The sequence below is a fragment of the Sander lucioperca genome, chromosome 15 (assembly GCF_008315115.2).
Source record: "Sander lucioperca isolate FBNREF2018 chromosome 15, SLUC_FBN_1.2, whole genome shotgun sequence".
Lineage (NCBI taxonomy): Eukaryota > Metazoa > Chordata > Actinopteri > Perciformes > Percidae > Sander > Sander lucioperca.
The window spans coordinates 16325315-16342469 of record NC_050187.1 but is presented as its reverse complement, the minus strand read 5'-3'; the positions used below and the strand labels follow the sequence as shown (position 1 = coordinate 16342469).

General features: G+C 41.9%; 1 protein-coding gene across 1 annotated transcript; it reads right to left on the bottom strand.

The window, feature by feature from the left end:
* Window positions 1-668: 668 nt before the first annotated feature.
* Window positions 669-10856, bottom strand: msh6 (mutS homolog 6 (E. coli)). Its single transcript, XM_031302562.2, has 10 exons — window positions 10433-10856; window positions 8546-8748; window positions 8230-8405; window positions 5462-8027; window positions 4175-4458; window positions 3872-3989; window positions 3684-3773; window positions 3413-3567; window positions 1497-1696; window positions 669-1365 (listed from the first exon to the last, which is right to left on the bottom strand). The coding sequence occupies exons 1-10, from the start codon at window positions 10684-10686 to the stop codon at window positions 1284-1286; spliced, it is 4128 nt and encodes a 1375-aa protein (XP_031158422.1). The 5' UTR covers window positions 10687-10856; the 3' UTR covers window positions 669-1283.
* Window positions 10857-17155: the final 6299 nt, after the last annotated feature.

Here is a 17155-nt window from a genome sequence, read left to right as displayed (position 1 = left end):
GTCGTGGACAGACGCTGTCAGAATGGGCACAACTTTTCTCATGAGGCGAAAGGCCCCAAAATACAACAATGCTTCCATCACTGGGCAACCGACGTGCTCGTATATGTACGGGAAAAATTACTAGCACTTCAGCTTTTTTTTTTTTCTCTCAAGAAAACGGATGAGATTTGATTTTAATGCTTTTTTGTGTAGTTTTGTATTTCCATGCAAAAATTTTACTGTACTTGAATGTCTTTATTTTATTAAATGTGTTCTTTTTTTTTGGTTATTAGACCCTAGAATTGCTGTAATTATACATGTCGCAGTATCTAACTTCTTTCTGTGAAAGAGAAAAGAGGAAAACACTAAACATTTTCTCCAGCAATGTTGACTCATTTACATTTGCAATACCGAACAATAGATGCTGAAATGTGCTTTCACCAGACTTGTATAGCCTTTTCCGTTTGGAGTAGCATCATAAATGTTTTTTTCTTTGTAAGGGAGCTGAACAGTTGTGATAGTTCAGCCTGTTATTTTTGTTTTACTTGATCTATGCATATTTTCTGTGTGTATAGGCCTGTCACGTAAGACCCAACTTACAGGAAGAAAAATATGGGGCAAAATCAAGTATTTTTACACAAGGCTGCAGATGTATAACAATTTAGGGGTGTACTTTTTCTTTGTTTTAAGCCAGATAACCCCATGATATTCTAATTAAGATACAGCCTCTTTACTTACCAAATAAAACACATTGCAGGTTGGGTTCCGGGCATTATAATGAATTGGTTAGGAAATAAGATAAGAACATGGATGGATACATTCTTTTCAGTAACGGGCACAAATGCTTCTTGGCCTGTTAAAGCAGTTTCTGTTTAGATGACACTTGGATTAGGTCCATGAAAAAAAGAGAAGTCTCATGAAAGCACAGCTAATTTTGATATTTTCCCCCCTTGTTTGCCAATGTTGCTGGAGAATTTAAAAGGCTTTACTCTACCGAACCTGAGACAAGTATCTATATACAGCGCTATATGGTTTCATTGCGCCCCCCCCACTCCTCCCCATTTCATGTGTACTGGTGATTGTGGGTCCTCATACAGGCTGAAATGTATGCATGTATCATAACATCTAGACTTAATATATTGTGAAGTATTCAATAACCGTTATGTAGGCGTTAGCGTGAATTAAAAAGGGTTTAATTTCCTAGATGAAACATTGTCATTTTTTAAAAATAAACTTTATTAGATCATAACAGTAGTGTTTTTTCAAGTACTGAGAACAATTCAGCAACAAAGCATGTTTCTAAACTATATGGTGTTGAGCATCTGAACAAGTGAAGCAAAGTGTGTGTTGCTCAGTGTAGGATCTTCAGCAAACTGGCAGAGCTTCCTGCAAGAGGAGAGAAGAGAGGGAGAAAGTCATAACTAAGCTTTGGAATTTCTAATACCAAATTCAAATACTTGCTTTGGGAGGGTACTGCAGTAGCTACAGAATATTTTAACCCCAATACTAATACATACTTGAAGAGTCTGAGGCTGATGGTGCTCTTCTCAAACTCTCTGGCCTTCTTGTGTCCTGATTGGATGACCACCTCTGGCAGGCTGGCAAGTCGAGCAGCATTGAAGCCATAACTCTTTGGACAAGCACCAGTGATGAACTTGTAGAGGAATGTGATGGTCTCTTGACTTGGATCCTCGCATTCATTCTCCACCATGCACGCCTGAGAGGGACAAAACAGGGACATTATACTTTATATCAGGGCACATGACTCAGAATAATTTTAATGGATTGATATAGTTTGGGTTTTTTCCTGTTAAATACAGCATTGCGTGATCTATGAGACTACACTAACGGATTTGTTGCGGCACGGCTGCGGCCATGACTGACAGCTGTAGTCACGAGGACCCACAATATCTCGCGAATTCACGTAGAACAGAATCACAAAACCAACAACAGTTTGTTTCCATCCAGAGGAGTAGAGGGGAAACAACTGTGCTGTGTTTTCAAGGTGTAGTGCAGGGAAATATGATCCGCCGTGAGCACGGTGTATTTTATTTTGTAAATTAACCAGATTTTTTATTTTGTTTCTGTGCTCGACTTCCTGTCCCGCACTATCTGCTGTGTGCTGAATTGCTGCGGAGCTCTCCGGCATCCGGCAAAAATAGAAGCTCTGCGTATCTGCTCCGGAGGGCTGCGGACCGCCGGAGCTGGGACGCAGTCAGAACGCAGCCGTTCCGCAGTCAGTGGAAATACACACATTGACTTTAATGGAAACCTAATGACTCCGTCGACGTTCCAGAGCGGATCCGCAGCCGTTACGCATCCAGTGGAAATTGCCGGTAAGGCTACGTTCAGACTGCAGGCAAAAGTGGCCCAAACCAGGTCAGACTTCTTCAGAAGTAGTGTGAACACTCAAATCTTGCCCAGATCTGATTTTCAGATTCCCAAATCAGATTTAGACCCCCTCCATATGTGGTCCTGAATCAGAACCAGGTCTGATTTTTTTCAATGTGACCACAGTGTGAACAACCAAAGCACATTTGATGCGACTTTTACGTCAATCTACATCGGCATTTGTCACAATTATGCACCGGCGGGAGTTAGCCCTAGACACAGACAGTAAAATTTAAAACTTGACTAGGCCTACAAAATGGAGAACAGTGATGGAGCAGGTCAATGGAGGGAGAGGGAGGTGTTAGACCTAATTAGTGTTTGGGCAGATACTTCAATCAAAACTAGAAGGATCATACCGTAACTGCTCCATTTTGAAAAAATAGACACACAGACCTCTAGTGAATTTTCAGCCATAACCCCACAAAAGGCCAAAATAGCCAATTTGGCTCTCTCTCTTCATTCTTCTCCTCAGCACTTGCTCAATAATGTTACGGCTGCCATTACACAGTCAGTTCGAAACCGCAAAAAGTTCACACTGGAATCTGATATAGGCCACATTTTAAAAAGGTAATGTGAACAGCCTAACAAAAAATCCAAATTAAGCATTAAGACTTGCAGTGTGAATGTAGATATGGGTTCTGTTGTGTTGATTTAAAGGAATGATTTCACAGTTTAGACCATTTTTACTTTGAGGGAACTAATAACTTCTTTGTATGAAATAATATACCCAATAACTGCCAGGCTCTTTAATAAACCAAGAAATATGACTCCAAAAGTAAATTCCCTGTCCTAGAGGTTTTACCATCAGTAAATAGACTGTACATAACTGAACTGCAATGAGGGACAGAACAGATAAGCAACCAAGTTGTCTGCACACACACAAATTTGACTGGCTCCACTACACATAAGATAAAACAGACAGGATGAAAAATTAAATAGATATTTGCCTAGATAATAAAGTCATAATAAAGCTTTTTTACATTCTAAAATGGCCTGCTACTGTTTGCCTGTGCAGTGCAGTATTTAACATTGCTGTACTCACCATGTGGCCCAACCGCACAGCAGGGTTGTTGGCGTAGTCCTCCACCAGGGAGTGATAATGTGTAGAGAAGAGGGTGCGACAGCAGACCTTCTCAGCAAGCTCCTTCACAACAGCACTGGCGATCGCTGTGCCATCATATGTGGCTGTGCCTCTTCCTGTAAACAGTTCACGGCTAAATGGGTACACTTTGATAACACCACAAGCACAAAACAGTGCTGTGGAGACTGCCTATAATGTTCACCGTTACTATGAATAAGCAACAAAGACGTACCTAATTCATCCACAAGCACAAGCGAGTGTTTAGTGGCATGGTGCAAGATGCTGGCAGTCTCACTTAGCTCCACAAAGAAGGTACTCTCTCCTAAAGAAGGCATATTAGATAATACAAGCTTAACCCATGAGGTGAAAGCTTGAGACATTGCCCCATGTGTGTGACATTACAGGAGTTTGTGATGTTACCAGCCATGATACGATCCGAGGCTCCCAGCCGAGTGAAGACTCTGTCAACCGGTGTGAAGCGCAGACTCTCGGCAGGAACATAGCAACCCAGCTGAGCAAGGATGATCACAAGTCCACACTGTACAAAAAGGAGCAGCACAGTACCTCAGTGTAGGCCAACGGACACTTCAAATAGACAGGCACTGTCCACATGGATGGGAAATGGATTATTTCCAATGTATCAGTTTTCTAGCACTGTAGTTTTATGCACACGGAGTAAACAATGAGATATGTTAGATCAACATGCATCTATAAACTGCCCACCTGTCTCATGAGAGTAGACTTTCCACCCATGTTTGGCCCCGTGACGAGGACACAAGAGGCATGCTCGTTTTTCTCATCAGTTTCATTGCTACCAGGGCAGCCAATGTAGATGTCATTAGGGATGAAGTCGTCGCCAAAAAAGGTCTTGGTGACACAGGGATGACGGGATCCAGTGAGGTCAAGGAAGGCCGCTACCTGGTCATCCCCCTCAGGGAGCACCACCTGTGGCCTGGTCATCGGTCCGTCTCCGCCCTGGCTGTAGCGGGACAAGGACAGCAGCACATCTGAAAACAATTAACAGTCCATTAGTCATTAAAGTAAAGAGGATTTGAGCACTGAACCCTGCTACTCCCTGCAGTGCCCTGCTACGCCATGAACTAGTACAACTACTATTTCTAGTCATAGTTCCATTATCTTTATTGCAACTATAATTGCCACTGTTCATCACACCCCCAACCAGAACCGTCAGACACCGCCCACCAAGAGCCTGGGTCTGTTCGAGGTTTCTCGCTAAACGGAAGTTTGCCTCACCACTCAAGGTTTCTCCCAAAGAGGGAGTTTTTCCTCGCCACTGTCACACTAAATGCTTGCTCTTGGGGGAATTACAGCAATTGTTGAGTCTTGTAAATTATAGTGCGGTCTAGACCTACTCTATCTGTAAAGTGTCTTAAGATAACTCTTGTTATGATTTGATACTATCAATACAATTGAATTGAGCCAGTCCTTTAAAAAACAAAAAGGTTACTCCGCTACCTGCTGTCTTAGCCCTGTATGGGATGATTTTACAGCTCTGCTCTTTAACTTAATAAATAAAAGCAAACATAACCTGTGGCTGAGCGATGGCCCAGTGGAAGGAAAAACACATTATAAGCACATTATCTTACTGCACCAGAGACAAAACACTGCAATTATCTGCCCCACTTTCAGGAGCATAACAGTGAAAAACAAACTAATTAGTGTCAACTTGGCCAAGTGAAATAATTAAATAGTTACTCAATGACAGCGAGATTTCTAACAAGCACTCAGACACAGGATGATGATGATGCATCATCATCATCTTAAACACACATTATGGAGGTATATCTGTAACTGCAGGAAATGTATTCAGAGCAGACACCTGCAATGCAAAATTGTTTTCCCAGCACATAACAGGAAAGTGCACTATAAGGACGAGGTGAACACTAAGTTTTGTGCTAGAGTAATTTAAATATATCACTTGACACATTTTATTGGATGCATGCAATAAGAAATAATGCTGATTAACAAGAATAAAAAGAATGTAATCACCAATCACTGCCATGCACTCCACACCAGTCTTCCAGTCTCTGTAGTTCTTGTCAAAGTTGTAGAAAAGCCTCCTCATGCAGTCTTTCAGGGCAGCATCTCTCTTCTCTTCAAATCCTTGCAGCTCTGAGAACAGCCGTTCGGTCTCCTTGGTCACATAACGCTTCCAGCCTTTCTTTGTAGACTTCACGTCGTACTCCTCGGGAATATTCCTCTCTGAGACACTGTCAGGCACCTCCATCTGGTAGCGGTTTCGCCCAGTTCCCCAATAGGACATGCTTTTACAGCCAATCCTCTTCTTCTGTCTGTCCAGGTAATCCTGCAGCTCTCGCTCACAGTTCTTGATTGACGCCAGAGCCTGGTCGTACTCGGGGTCAAAGCCAGCTTTAGGGGTTATGACACCAGTAGTGCGGGCTTTCTGGTGGTCGAAGGCTGTCTCCCAGCGCCTGAGTTCAGCAGAGAGGTCGGGAAAGAGGCCGTCCTTTTCACTTTGCAGACTGGCCACTTGACGGAGCAATGCGGATCGAGATTCGGCTGTAACTGGAGCGAGGACAGTAATGATCTCCTGCATAGTTTTGAAACCTTCCAGTGCTGAGAGAAAGTCTGCTATCTTGCGCTTGCTGTAGGTGACCTCCTCATAGAGAACTGCTCTGCTGTCAGGGTGATCCTGGCCCTTCAGAGGAGTGCCAATGCTGTGAATTTTGCTCAGAAGACGCTCCAAATCTGGGAGCTTCTTCAGCAGGTCTGAAACCTCAGTAGCCTGGGCCTGAGCTCCAATCAGGTCTTCCACTGCATCCAGTCGGTCCTTGATGGATGTGGGGTTACACAGAGGCGCACAGAGCCACTGCTTCAGCAGCCTCTTGCCAAACGGGGTAGAGCAGGTGTCCAAACGCTCCAGCAGCGTCCCTTCTTTTCCTCCTGACCCATTCTGAAAGATTTCTAAGTTTGCCAGAGTCACTCCATCAAGAACCACCCGCTGACGAGTCTGGGCAAAGAAACTGGCAGGTCCGGCAGCTTTCTCCAGCTCAACATCAACAGGGACATATTCTTCAAAGTTGGCCAAAGAGAGCAGCTCTTGATCTACCAGACATTTCTTCAGATAGAAAATGCATCCACCCAGTGCCGAGAGTCCCAGCTCATAGCCCTCTTTGGGAGTAAGGCACAGGGAATCACTCTCAGGTGTCATCTTTTTTAATGGAGCAGGAAGAAAGTTGTTCCCTGTCCCTTGTTCCTTGCCAGCAGCCTCTTTAAAGTAATCTTCTTCTGAAAGGGTTTTCAGAGTCTTTTGAGCATCCCAGAACTGGGTGCCTGCATTAAGCCCTTCCTGCAGAGCAGAGGACAGAGAGGCCTTGAGTATTTTGCGTGTTTCAACGGATGGGTTTCCCCTTTCAAAGAGCACTTCAGCAGGGGCAAAGTGTGCTATTAGGGTGCGCAGGCGTGAGCAGTGACGATCGTCTGGGAACTGACCAACATGAAAATAACCCACAGAGGTATCTACAAAGCAGACTCCGTATGCACGGCAACGACCAGAGCTTTCCTCTTCAGCCTTTTCCTTTACACTCAGCAGGAACTTGCTCTGACTCTCAGAAGGAGCACCATCTAACACACTGTAGGTCTGGGTACCACGTGTGATAATCCGGCACACTTCTCTTCTCACCACACGGTCAAACTTTGTGGGCTTAGCCATGTTCTTACAGCGTGCTTCCATCATCTCTGGGGTCTCCGTCTGCTCCACACGAGCCACCTTGTAGCCTTTCTGGACCAGCACATCTGAGAAACGCGCAAAGCCAATCTCTGGGAAGCCTGAGTGTGCCCAGGTCCCCTTCATGAATGTTAGTCCCATCTCGTTGACTCCGATCACAGCATCCATGTGGTAGAGCTCATAAAACTTCCCCACTTTGTAGAAAATGACTGTATCAAACATCTCAGATTTGAGCTGCCACCAGCGACGCATACCAGGACTGTTTCGGTTTAGAAAGTCTTCTGGTACATACAGTGTGGTGGGATCATAGTCATCCTCGGTCTGTCGCCGCCTTCGGCTGTCTTTCCTCCTGCCATCCTGGCACCACTCCAGCTTCTCATGGTCCCAAATTGTGGCGCTTCCAATGGTGCCTGATCCATTTGCCTGGCTCTCAAAGTTGTCAGGGGCAGAGAAGGCTGACAGACGAGACTTTGTGTCGACTGCAACAGCTGCTGGAGCACGTTTTGGTGCATTAGACGGGGTAGTAGGTATCTTGGCTTTTGTAGAAGCAGGCTTTTCTGCAGGACGTTTGCGCTTTGCAGGCTTGATGGGGCTTTCTGCTTCCGACTCATGCGTGCTCTCCTCTTCACTGCTCACCGCTGCTGCTTCTTCCAGCTCATCCTCACTGCTGGACGCAGCCTGTTCTGGTTTGAATTCCTCATCTGATCCATCACTGTCTGAGGCTACAACTATGCGGCGGCGCTTGGCCTTATTTCCCTTCTCTGTTGACGCGCGGGATGAACGTCGACTGACCTTGGACAATTTCACCTTCTCATTTTCCTCTTCTTCCTCATCACTGACCTCTTCACTCACTGTTGACTTGTCAAGCTGAAGAAGAGAGTACAAAGGAGAACAGGTAAAAATATATAACCTGCATTACTGACCTGATTAGATATAACAAACACACTCTGTATTACTACCAATGAAAAAGAGGCATTTGAATAACATTATTAATTATAGTGAAATACAGACTTTTTATCTCCTTTTGTTATATTATCGACATTGCAATCAATTATAATCACAATGTCACCTCCATTTCTTCATCATCCTCTTCCTCCTCATCGGATGGATCCATACAGAGAGGCATCTTTAATCTTTTTTCAGGGCTGTCAAACATAACTCCATCAGCGAGCTCCATTGCATGACGGATTACAGGTTTGCCGCTGAAGAACACCCCTCCCGTTTTAGCATCACTGCTGTCAGAGCCTGTAAAACCGTAGAAATGAGATAACTCATCATTCAACTATAGCAAACACTGGCATGTAGCTTGCTGGGAGGATAAGCATAATTATAAAAAAAAAAAGGTTTAAGATAATTATCATCATTAATTAAGGGATTTAGCCAACCATGGTACTCTCGGATATATTTGGTGCTGACCCATCCTCTAGTGGGGGGTTCATCAAAGAAATGGACATGTATGCGTTGGTCCCGACCCCGGCCCCTCATCTGCTGTCCAGTCAGAGGTTGGGGTACCACCATGCATGGCCACCAGGGGTGTCCCTCCAGTTTAGCCCACACAAGGACACCAGCACTGAATGTGCATGTGTTGCTGGAGGAAGGAAACACCAAAAGCTAATTTGAGTTATACAGTATATTGACCCAGACCAATATGGGAATCTCATATTCACCCAACTAAGAGTGTAAAGCCATGTGTAGAATTTTTAACTATATCATATTTATTACTGGTATTCCCCTAAATAATCCTCAAACAACTGCTGCTAGTCATTTACATCTAGGATTGGATAATACTGCAGCTCTGAAAAGGTAATGCAGTTCAACATTTTCAGTAGCAACTGTCTTTGAAACTTGAAAACACAGCTTCACATCTACAAGTAAAGGTTAACCAACTACTGTCCTGTGAACATTTTGACTAAACCGATGAATAGAATAGAACTTCAAATAAAGAAAATGTATGCAAGGGAATTTAAACAGGCATAAGTCCCATACTGAACAGCACAACATGAACACCACAGTCAGCTGATACCTCAACACTCCATGTCTTGTTTTTATATGTCTGTGGGAATGTCTCTTTGTGACTGGAGCCTCGTCAAAGAAAATGTTCTGTTACCCTTGTGTAACAGACAATAAAGTATTATCTTATCTTTTTTATGCAGTTGCATATTTTATCTTAAACATTTTCTTAAATGTTACACAGCATTCATTTCAAGCTCGACAATGTAATTTGGTTAATTTAAAACTAGTTACCACCACAATAAATAATAAAAAAAGGTCAAATGGAAATGGTGGCTGATGGAAACACTTTAAAGTTGTAATCTTTGTTTTTTTTTTTATAATAATGCATTAGTTTGTTTGGTGGGATGTTTGACTGAGTTATTTTATGGACACTAATGCAGATATTGATTGTGTTGGTGTGTTAGAAGTGTGATGTCTAGCCACTTGGGACTTATCACTGTCATGTTTGCATTAACGATCATAATAAAATCATGCCCTGGACTTGATTATTATTGACACATTTTGAAAACTACACACAGTCCATTATGAGCAGAGGAGAGGGATAGACATCGTTGACCTGCCGTGAGTTCACCACGCCAACACAATAATGGACCTTTTTCACAGCAGACATTTTGACTTGTCATAGTAGGAAAAGCACAGCTGAAATTGATAACCTTAACGATGGCTCAATTCCATCACGTGTCCCAGTAAGCTATTTCAGTGAGTCAGCATGCACAATACCAGGGCCTAGATCTCCTAAGTGGAATGCAGCCATCATTAATGGTTTTCAATACACCGGTGCTTTTCCTACTACGACATGTCAAGTGTCAACATGTCTGCTGTGAAAAAGGTCTATTACCTCAGCATCAGCTCACGTTCAGTCCACATTGTCTAAACTATGCCAATTGAAATTCATTGGTACATGAAATCTCTGTAACCTACGTTGTTAAACTAGAGGCATTAGCATAGCAGTTGACCACGATAAAACCTCGTACAAGCATAACGGTAGTCTGCAGGACAAGTCGTCTGTAATTCGAAGGAAAGTAGAAGTTTTAAACATGATCGGAAACACGAACAACTTCACCTGTTAGCTAAATGAAAACGGAAGAAGTTGTAGCAAAAGAAGCTGTAGGTTTTCACGAGTCGAGTAACTCGAAAAGCTGCTTCCTTCGAGCAACCAACCACGTTTGCGGGGCCTTGCAGATATAAACAGTGCAAAACGTGTCTCCATCAATTAGCCTACACCGCTCCCAACATTATCATGGCTAACGTTTACTCACCTTTGTTTGGTTGTTGGGGCCGTGTCGCCAAACAGTTTGTTGAATCCCCCTTTCGAAGACTTGTTACTTTTCGGCTTAACTTTGTTGGTCTTGGTTAGTTGTTGCGGTGTCTGTTTAGCTTGCTCTTTCGGAGAAGAGGACTTCTCTACGGAGGAAGGCAGGTCTGCCTCGGCCGGAGAGAGACTCGGCTTCGGCTTGGAGACCGGCGGCGGAGACTTTTTGAAGAAATTGAAAAGGGAGCTTTGCTTCGCCATGTTCGAGTTTGAATGCTATTTTCACTGTATTGTTCACGTAATCCTAAAAACAGTAACGTTACCCTGAACCTCTATGCATCACCTAGCACCGAGCTATGTCACGGCACAAGCGCAACCAATTCGCGGGAAAGACACACGGGTGTTGTGGGAGTGGACACGAGCCTCCTCCAATAACAAGAGAGTACACTATACCATGGAAGTCACGTGGTGTCAACACGACTTCCTTTGGCGCGCAGGGAACCCCCACCCCCCTTTCCACATATATCAACGCCCTTTCCCTAGGCTACATATAACATGCAGTTTATAACTTGTACATTTTTGCATATATTGCTCATGTTAACACTCACTGTCACTTTTTGCTTAGAGCTAAACGAGCAACATACACTGAACTAATTCAGTGTCATATATTGAAAAAAATACATGCATAATAAAATAAAAATATGACATGAAGTGTAACAGCACACCAGTCCATTCAGAAATGTGTAAGGAACATACTGTATATAAAAAGTAAGGAACAATGGATCCACTTGTAAGTCCCGGATCAGAGATAAGGGAAGAAGTCACATATGTTGTTGTTGATATTCCTTTTGCTCTGAATATTATAAAGTAGGCTAATTCTTGAATCAGAACTGGTTTATTGGCCACATTTTTTCCACACATAAAAGGGACTTATACAGTGTATGAGTAGTACATTACATACAAAGGTGACAAGGTTTCTCAACCTTTTTCTGACCAATGACCATGTTTTTAGGCCACATGTAAGCCAAAGTATCGAGGAGTCAAACATGCATTAATGTTGCCAGTGGAAATGCTGCTGGATTGAAATTGAAATAGAAAACCCATCCGTCCTCATCCACTTCATGAGCCTGTGTGTGTGTTTATTATGGCTATTAATGGGGAGCAACATGTACATAAATGCAGTATACATGTCCATATACAGTGAAAGGCTCACTGAGAATGTGTCCAACGAAAAAAGGTAACACAGGACCGAGCACTGACATGATACCATTCCTGTACTGGTGATTATAAATATAGGAATAGGAGCAAAATGATGAAGCAGAACAATTGTCTTTTGTGTGTGTGCAGATTAATGTTATAGTTTCAAAATGCTGTTTGTTGTACAGAGCATCATACATTGACTCTGTAATGAGAAGGTGATTGGCTGCAATCTGCCGCCGCTCCAGGACCTATACGCCACCAGGACTCTGAAGTGTGCTGGAAAGATTGTGGCTGACCCTTCCCACCCTGGACACAAGCTCTTTGAGTCACTCCCCTCTGGCAGGAGGATGAGGTCCATCAGGACCAAAACCTCACGCCACATAAACAGTTTTTTCCCCTCCGCCACTAGTCTTATTAACAAGGCCCGGAATCCACCCTGACTCTCTCCACACCCCACTGTAAATACTCTGTACCTACTGTACCTACTCTGTACCTACTCTGCTGTAGTGTTCCTTTTACTACTGTTTAACTTATTTTACTATTTATTTAATTTTATTTGATCGTTATTAATACATGCTGTGTGTATATGTTTATATTCTTTTTATCCTTCTTATATTTGTATGTGTGACATGCTCCAACAACACCATGACAAATTCCTCGTATGTGCAACGTACTTGGCAATAAAGCCCTTTCTGATTCTGATTCTGATTCTGAATCTGTACTAGTCATTTACCACCAGCAGAGTGCAGCAGAATACTGGAATAAGATAAACCTTAATTGATCCCGTAGAGGGGAAATTCAGTAACTAGCCTCTATCTTAATATACAATTCTGAGATGGCAGTAAAAACATAATCCAGTTTCTTTGCGACAATTTTCAGTCTAGTATTTCACACAAACCTGAATATAGCAAATAAATGTTGATTTGAACTTTGTGGTTAACATGTCCTACTGTTACACAATTTGATCAATAGGAACAAAAGGAGCAGTATGCATGCATTAAAGCATGAGTCAGCATTGCATGTATGCCTTATTTCAACAGAAATCTTCGGCTGAAATATTACAGTGTTGTCATGTTCTTAAGTTGTGATGCACAAAAACCTAAAATGCCTAACTGCATATGAGTAAATAAATACTGCTATAAACACAAGAAAAGGGTGGCCTTGCATATTCAAAACAACCAAACATCCACCCACGTATGCCTTTTTGGCATATGGTGTGTGGGTGATAGAAAGCATCTAATTAAGACAGCCTTATGAAACCTTACACAGCAGTTGTTGTGAGGAGCTGTTTTAATTCAGTGAAACTTTTTGCCATCTCTAGTCAATGAGCAGGGTTGGGGAGTAGTGACCATCCTGACTGCTGTGAATGCATGTCCAGGCAATGCACTAGTCAGGCAGCCACTTTTGTTTAGGACAGGTTTAGGTCTCAGGGGTACACCTTAGCAACCTAGCACCTAGCCTACCTAGCAACAATTTAGAAACTGCCTTGCAACGCCTGATCAATGATATAGCAACAACTAAGCTATAGCCTTACTCTGAAAATGTTAGCAACCACTTCCAAGTGATTATCAAAGAGGAATTAATGTTAGCTCAGGCAGAAAACACATGTAAAGAAGCCCTTTTAGCCATCTAGTGTGACAGTAAGCCAGCATGCACTCATCATTCAGCCACATTTCATTAATTATCACCTCTCTTTAATACTATCACTGCATGAATGCATTGACACGTAAAAAAAACAATGAAAGAAAATTAATCAAAGAAAAGCCAAAGATAATTTTCTGACTAATTGCATTCTGTCTTCAAGCAATCATCTTCATCCTCCGGTGACACATGCAGTGTCTACAGTCTGCAGTGGTGGTTTGCCCAGCGGGAACACTATGGCTGATGCAAAAGTGTAGAGCAGGCTGGGTTGACGTGGTGAGTAGACAATGTTAAACTGTGTTTATAATGTCAAGCCAGAAAGCAATATACACCAGACTATAAGATTCATAAAGTATTTGTATTCCAAATACTCCATCTGAAAGACAGACATTTACACAAGCATATGCTTTGTCAAGTGCGTTATGAAATAAAAATGTCCTTGGATAACAATATAAAATGTTACATCTTGCTCTGCCCTCACTGATGTGGGTATGACCTGGTCTTAAAGCTTCTTCAGGCAAGATGAATATGTCAACATACACTCACCTCATACCTTAATCCAGAGGTGGAAAGTAACGAAATACATTTACTCATGTTACTGTATTGAGTAGTTTTGTTGTGTATTTTGTATTTTTGTAAATATACTTGATTACATTTTGAGTGAAGTATTATATTTCGCTACATTACAAATCCCATCCGTTACTGAGTAAAAAAAAAAAAAACTTTGACTAACGAAAACCGAAAGGAAGAAAAAAAATTGCGCCCGGAACCACTACAGTGACGAATGATCAGCATCTAGGCTGCCTACCAGGCGCCAAGTCTTTCTGTAGGAGATTGAGAAGGAGATGGAGGTGGATCAGGCGAGCAACGACGGTTCAGAGACTGCAGTAGAAATGCTAGCTGAAACATCAAATTCTTCTGCCCAAAACGACGAAAGTCCTTGGCCACATTTGAAGGACTGTTTTTCATTTAAATTCAAGAGGGCCAATAGTATCATCATGCAATGCCAGATGTGCCTGCCAAAGGTGACTGAACTGGCAGCATTCAATAACTCCACATCTAATCTGCGGAAGCATATTTTTGTAAGTATTTAGATGTTTATACATTTGTATAGACTTTTCTTTAATTATAAACAAAATAGTTTGGGATTTATGACCCCTTGTCCTATTTTCACTACATGGGAGAGATCCCCCTGCCCCGTTTTACAGTTTTTTTTAATGTAACTAAGTAACTTTTACTTAAAGTACATTTTAAATGAACTACTTATTACTTTTACTTGAGTAATTTTTCAGCTAGGTAATTTCACTTATACTTGAGTAATATTTCATCAAAGTATTGGTACTTTTACTTGAGTACAATATTTTAGTACTTTTTCCACCTCTGCCTAAATCATGAATTGGGGCTGCGAAAGGATCCTTCCATTCGAACTCATTGAGATTCTTCAGATTAAAAGTCTGCTGGGAATGGTCACTTGTGGGAAGTTTTTTGTACACAGAAAATGACAAATTAAACCATGTGAGAAGCAAAACATTTTCTTCCAAACAGCAGCAGGCAAGTGGGACTGTGCAACGGCAGATAAACCTGCCTCTGAGGGAATTCATTTTCATAATTTCCATGCCTACCAGTTAACAAGAAGAGGATGTTTAAGTCATGTAGTATGATGACGGGATGTTGAAATACATCAATGTTTTACATTGTTGTTCTTCAAAACTATTATCTGCTGCTGTCTATAAGTGGCCACCAAATTGCATAGTTGTGTAGTGCAGCTTTGAAAGGTGAAAGGTTTGTTGTTGAAAAGTTTTTTTTTTTAGTGCAGATGTCCTTGGCTATTTTTAAAGTGAGAGAAATAAGCGTATTAGCTTCCATGCCAAGAGTTAGAGGAGAAAATTGAAAAAATACCACTCTCATGTCTGTACAGTAGTAAAACTACAGCCAGTAGCCAGTTAGTTTAGCATAAAGCATAAAGATGAGAAACAGGGGAAAACACCTTGCCTGAATCTAATGCTCAATAATTAAGACATTGTATTTCATTTGTGTAATCAGTAAAAAAAACAAAAAACAAAAAAAACATAATTCGCTGTCTTATTATGTGCCTGACAATTCTTTGGCAGGATCGACTACTTCCTGGAGTTTTTCTATGTTTGCTAGGCTAAGAAATAGAAAATAATAGAAATAGCCTAGCACATAACTCCATGTAAAACCACAGCAAGTAATTTTAACACTTTGGTTTTGGTACTTATTATTATGGTCATTTTTAGGTTCAAATTTGTATTTAGAGGTTGTACCAGAATAGGTTTACATGGTTTAATTTTAAAAAAACACCGTATTTTTGTTGTACTGCACATTGCTGCAGCTCCTCTTTTCACCCTGTGTGTTGAGCTCTCTGCTTTAGCTACAGAGTGAGGCATCACACTTCTGTTCCATCTTTGTTGGGAGTCGCACATGCGCAGTACCTAGGTCAGCACTACTACCCAGTCAGTTGCAGAGTATGAGGGCGTGCCACGCTAGCAGCTAGGCGAGCATTATAACGTGTGTTACAAAGTGACGCATGTTCGTCATGGAAGTAAAGGCTGGACTACAATGGAGCTGTTTGGAGCAGTTTGTGAACAGTGTTTTCTGTGGGAGATGAGTCCCTTTGAGGTGGACTTTGGGCTTTTTCACTTTGTAAACCTATAACATGCACAAAAAAGATATATAACACAATAAAGTAAAGGGAAAAAGCCAAAAGCATAATATGAGCACTTTAAATAAACAAGATGTAACATGTTAATTAGTGGGCTTGAGAGGTGCTGGAAGGTGGAGTTTGTTACCTTTGGACAGAGCCAGGCTAGCTGTTTCCCTGTGTTTCCACAGTTTAATGCTAAGCTAAGCTAACCGCTGCTAGCTGTAACTAGGGCTGGTCCGAATACCATTTTTTGAACTTCGAAGCTTCGGTAGTAATGAGCATCGAATATTCGAAGCTTCGGAGAGAGGGGGCTGAACATATTATTATCTCTAATAAAGGCAGGAATCTCTATGGGTCTGTCTGTTTGTTTGCATTTTGATTATTTTGAGAACCTTTCATCCAAACGACTTCACAAGGGAGTGCAGTGTCGTATTTGGTGCAATATAGATAGGCAGGCCAGACGCGTTCAGAATTAATAAACTTTTAATAAACTATAGAACAGCGCGAGCAGGAAGCGGCGCACCTCACATGAGCAGGGCTTATATGCCCCGACTATCTCAAAGTCTCCTTAATTTAGATTGATAATAACGGGTAAAAAGGATAATACATTTTGTTTCTATTATTTTATTTTCCACAATGTCAAAGCAACGCAGCTTAACCCAAAATACAAGCTCAGGCATGCACTTCTGTCCATGCAAACTGCGCTGTTCTGCGCTCTAGCCAGAGAATACTCCCGTTGCAGGATCACTTTAGTAGTCCAAGAAGAAGCAAATATATTTATTAAGTATAACAAGGTTGGTTTGTCCATCCTATTAAAATGGCTAGGCTATATAAGAAAATTGTAAAAGAGAGTATTATATTTCGAACATATTCAAGCGCGAATGAGAACCGTTTGGAGGGGGATGCCAGGTTGTGCAAAAAACCAGCCCAAAAAAACGAATATTCGAAGGTCAAATTTTCAAATCGAATACCAACCCACCGAACGAATATTCGAATATTCGAATATTCGAATATTCGAATATTCAGGTCCAGCCCTAGCTGTAACTTCATATCTACTGCACAATCTTCATCTAACTTAGTCTGGCTAATTTTTTCATTTTCCTTCACTACTCCGTCTGGGTTTGCGGTATATTCTTGTGTTTTCTCTGGTCAAATATTTGGTGGTCCAATCAGTGAACAGAGGGAGTGGCTGAGAACGATGACGTTGAGGACGTGCACTAGAAA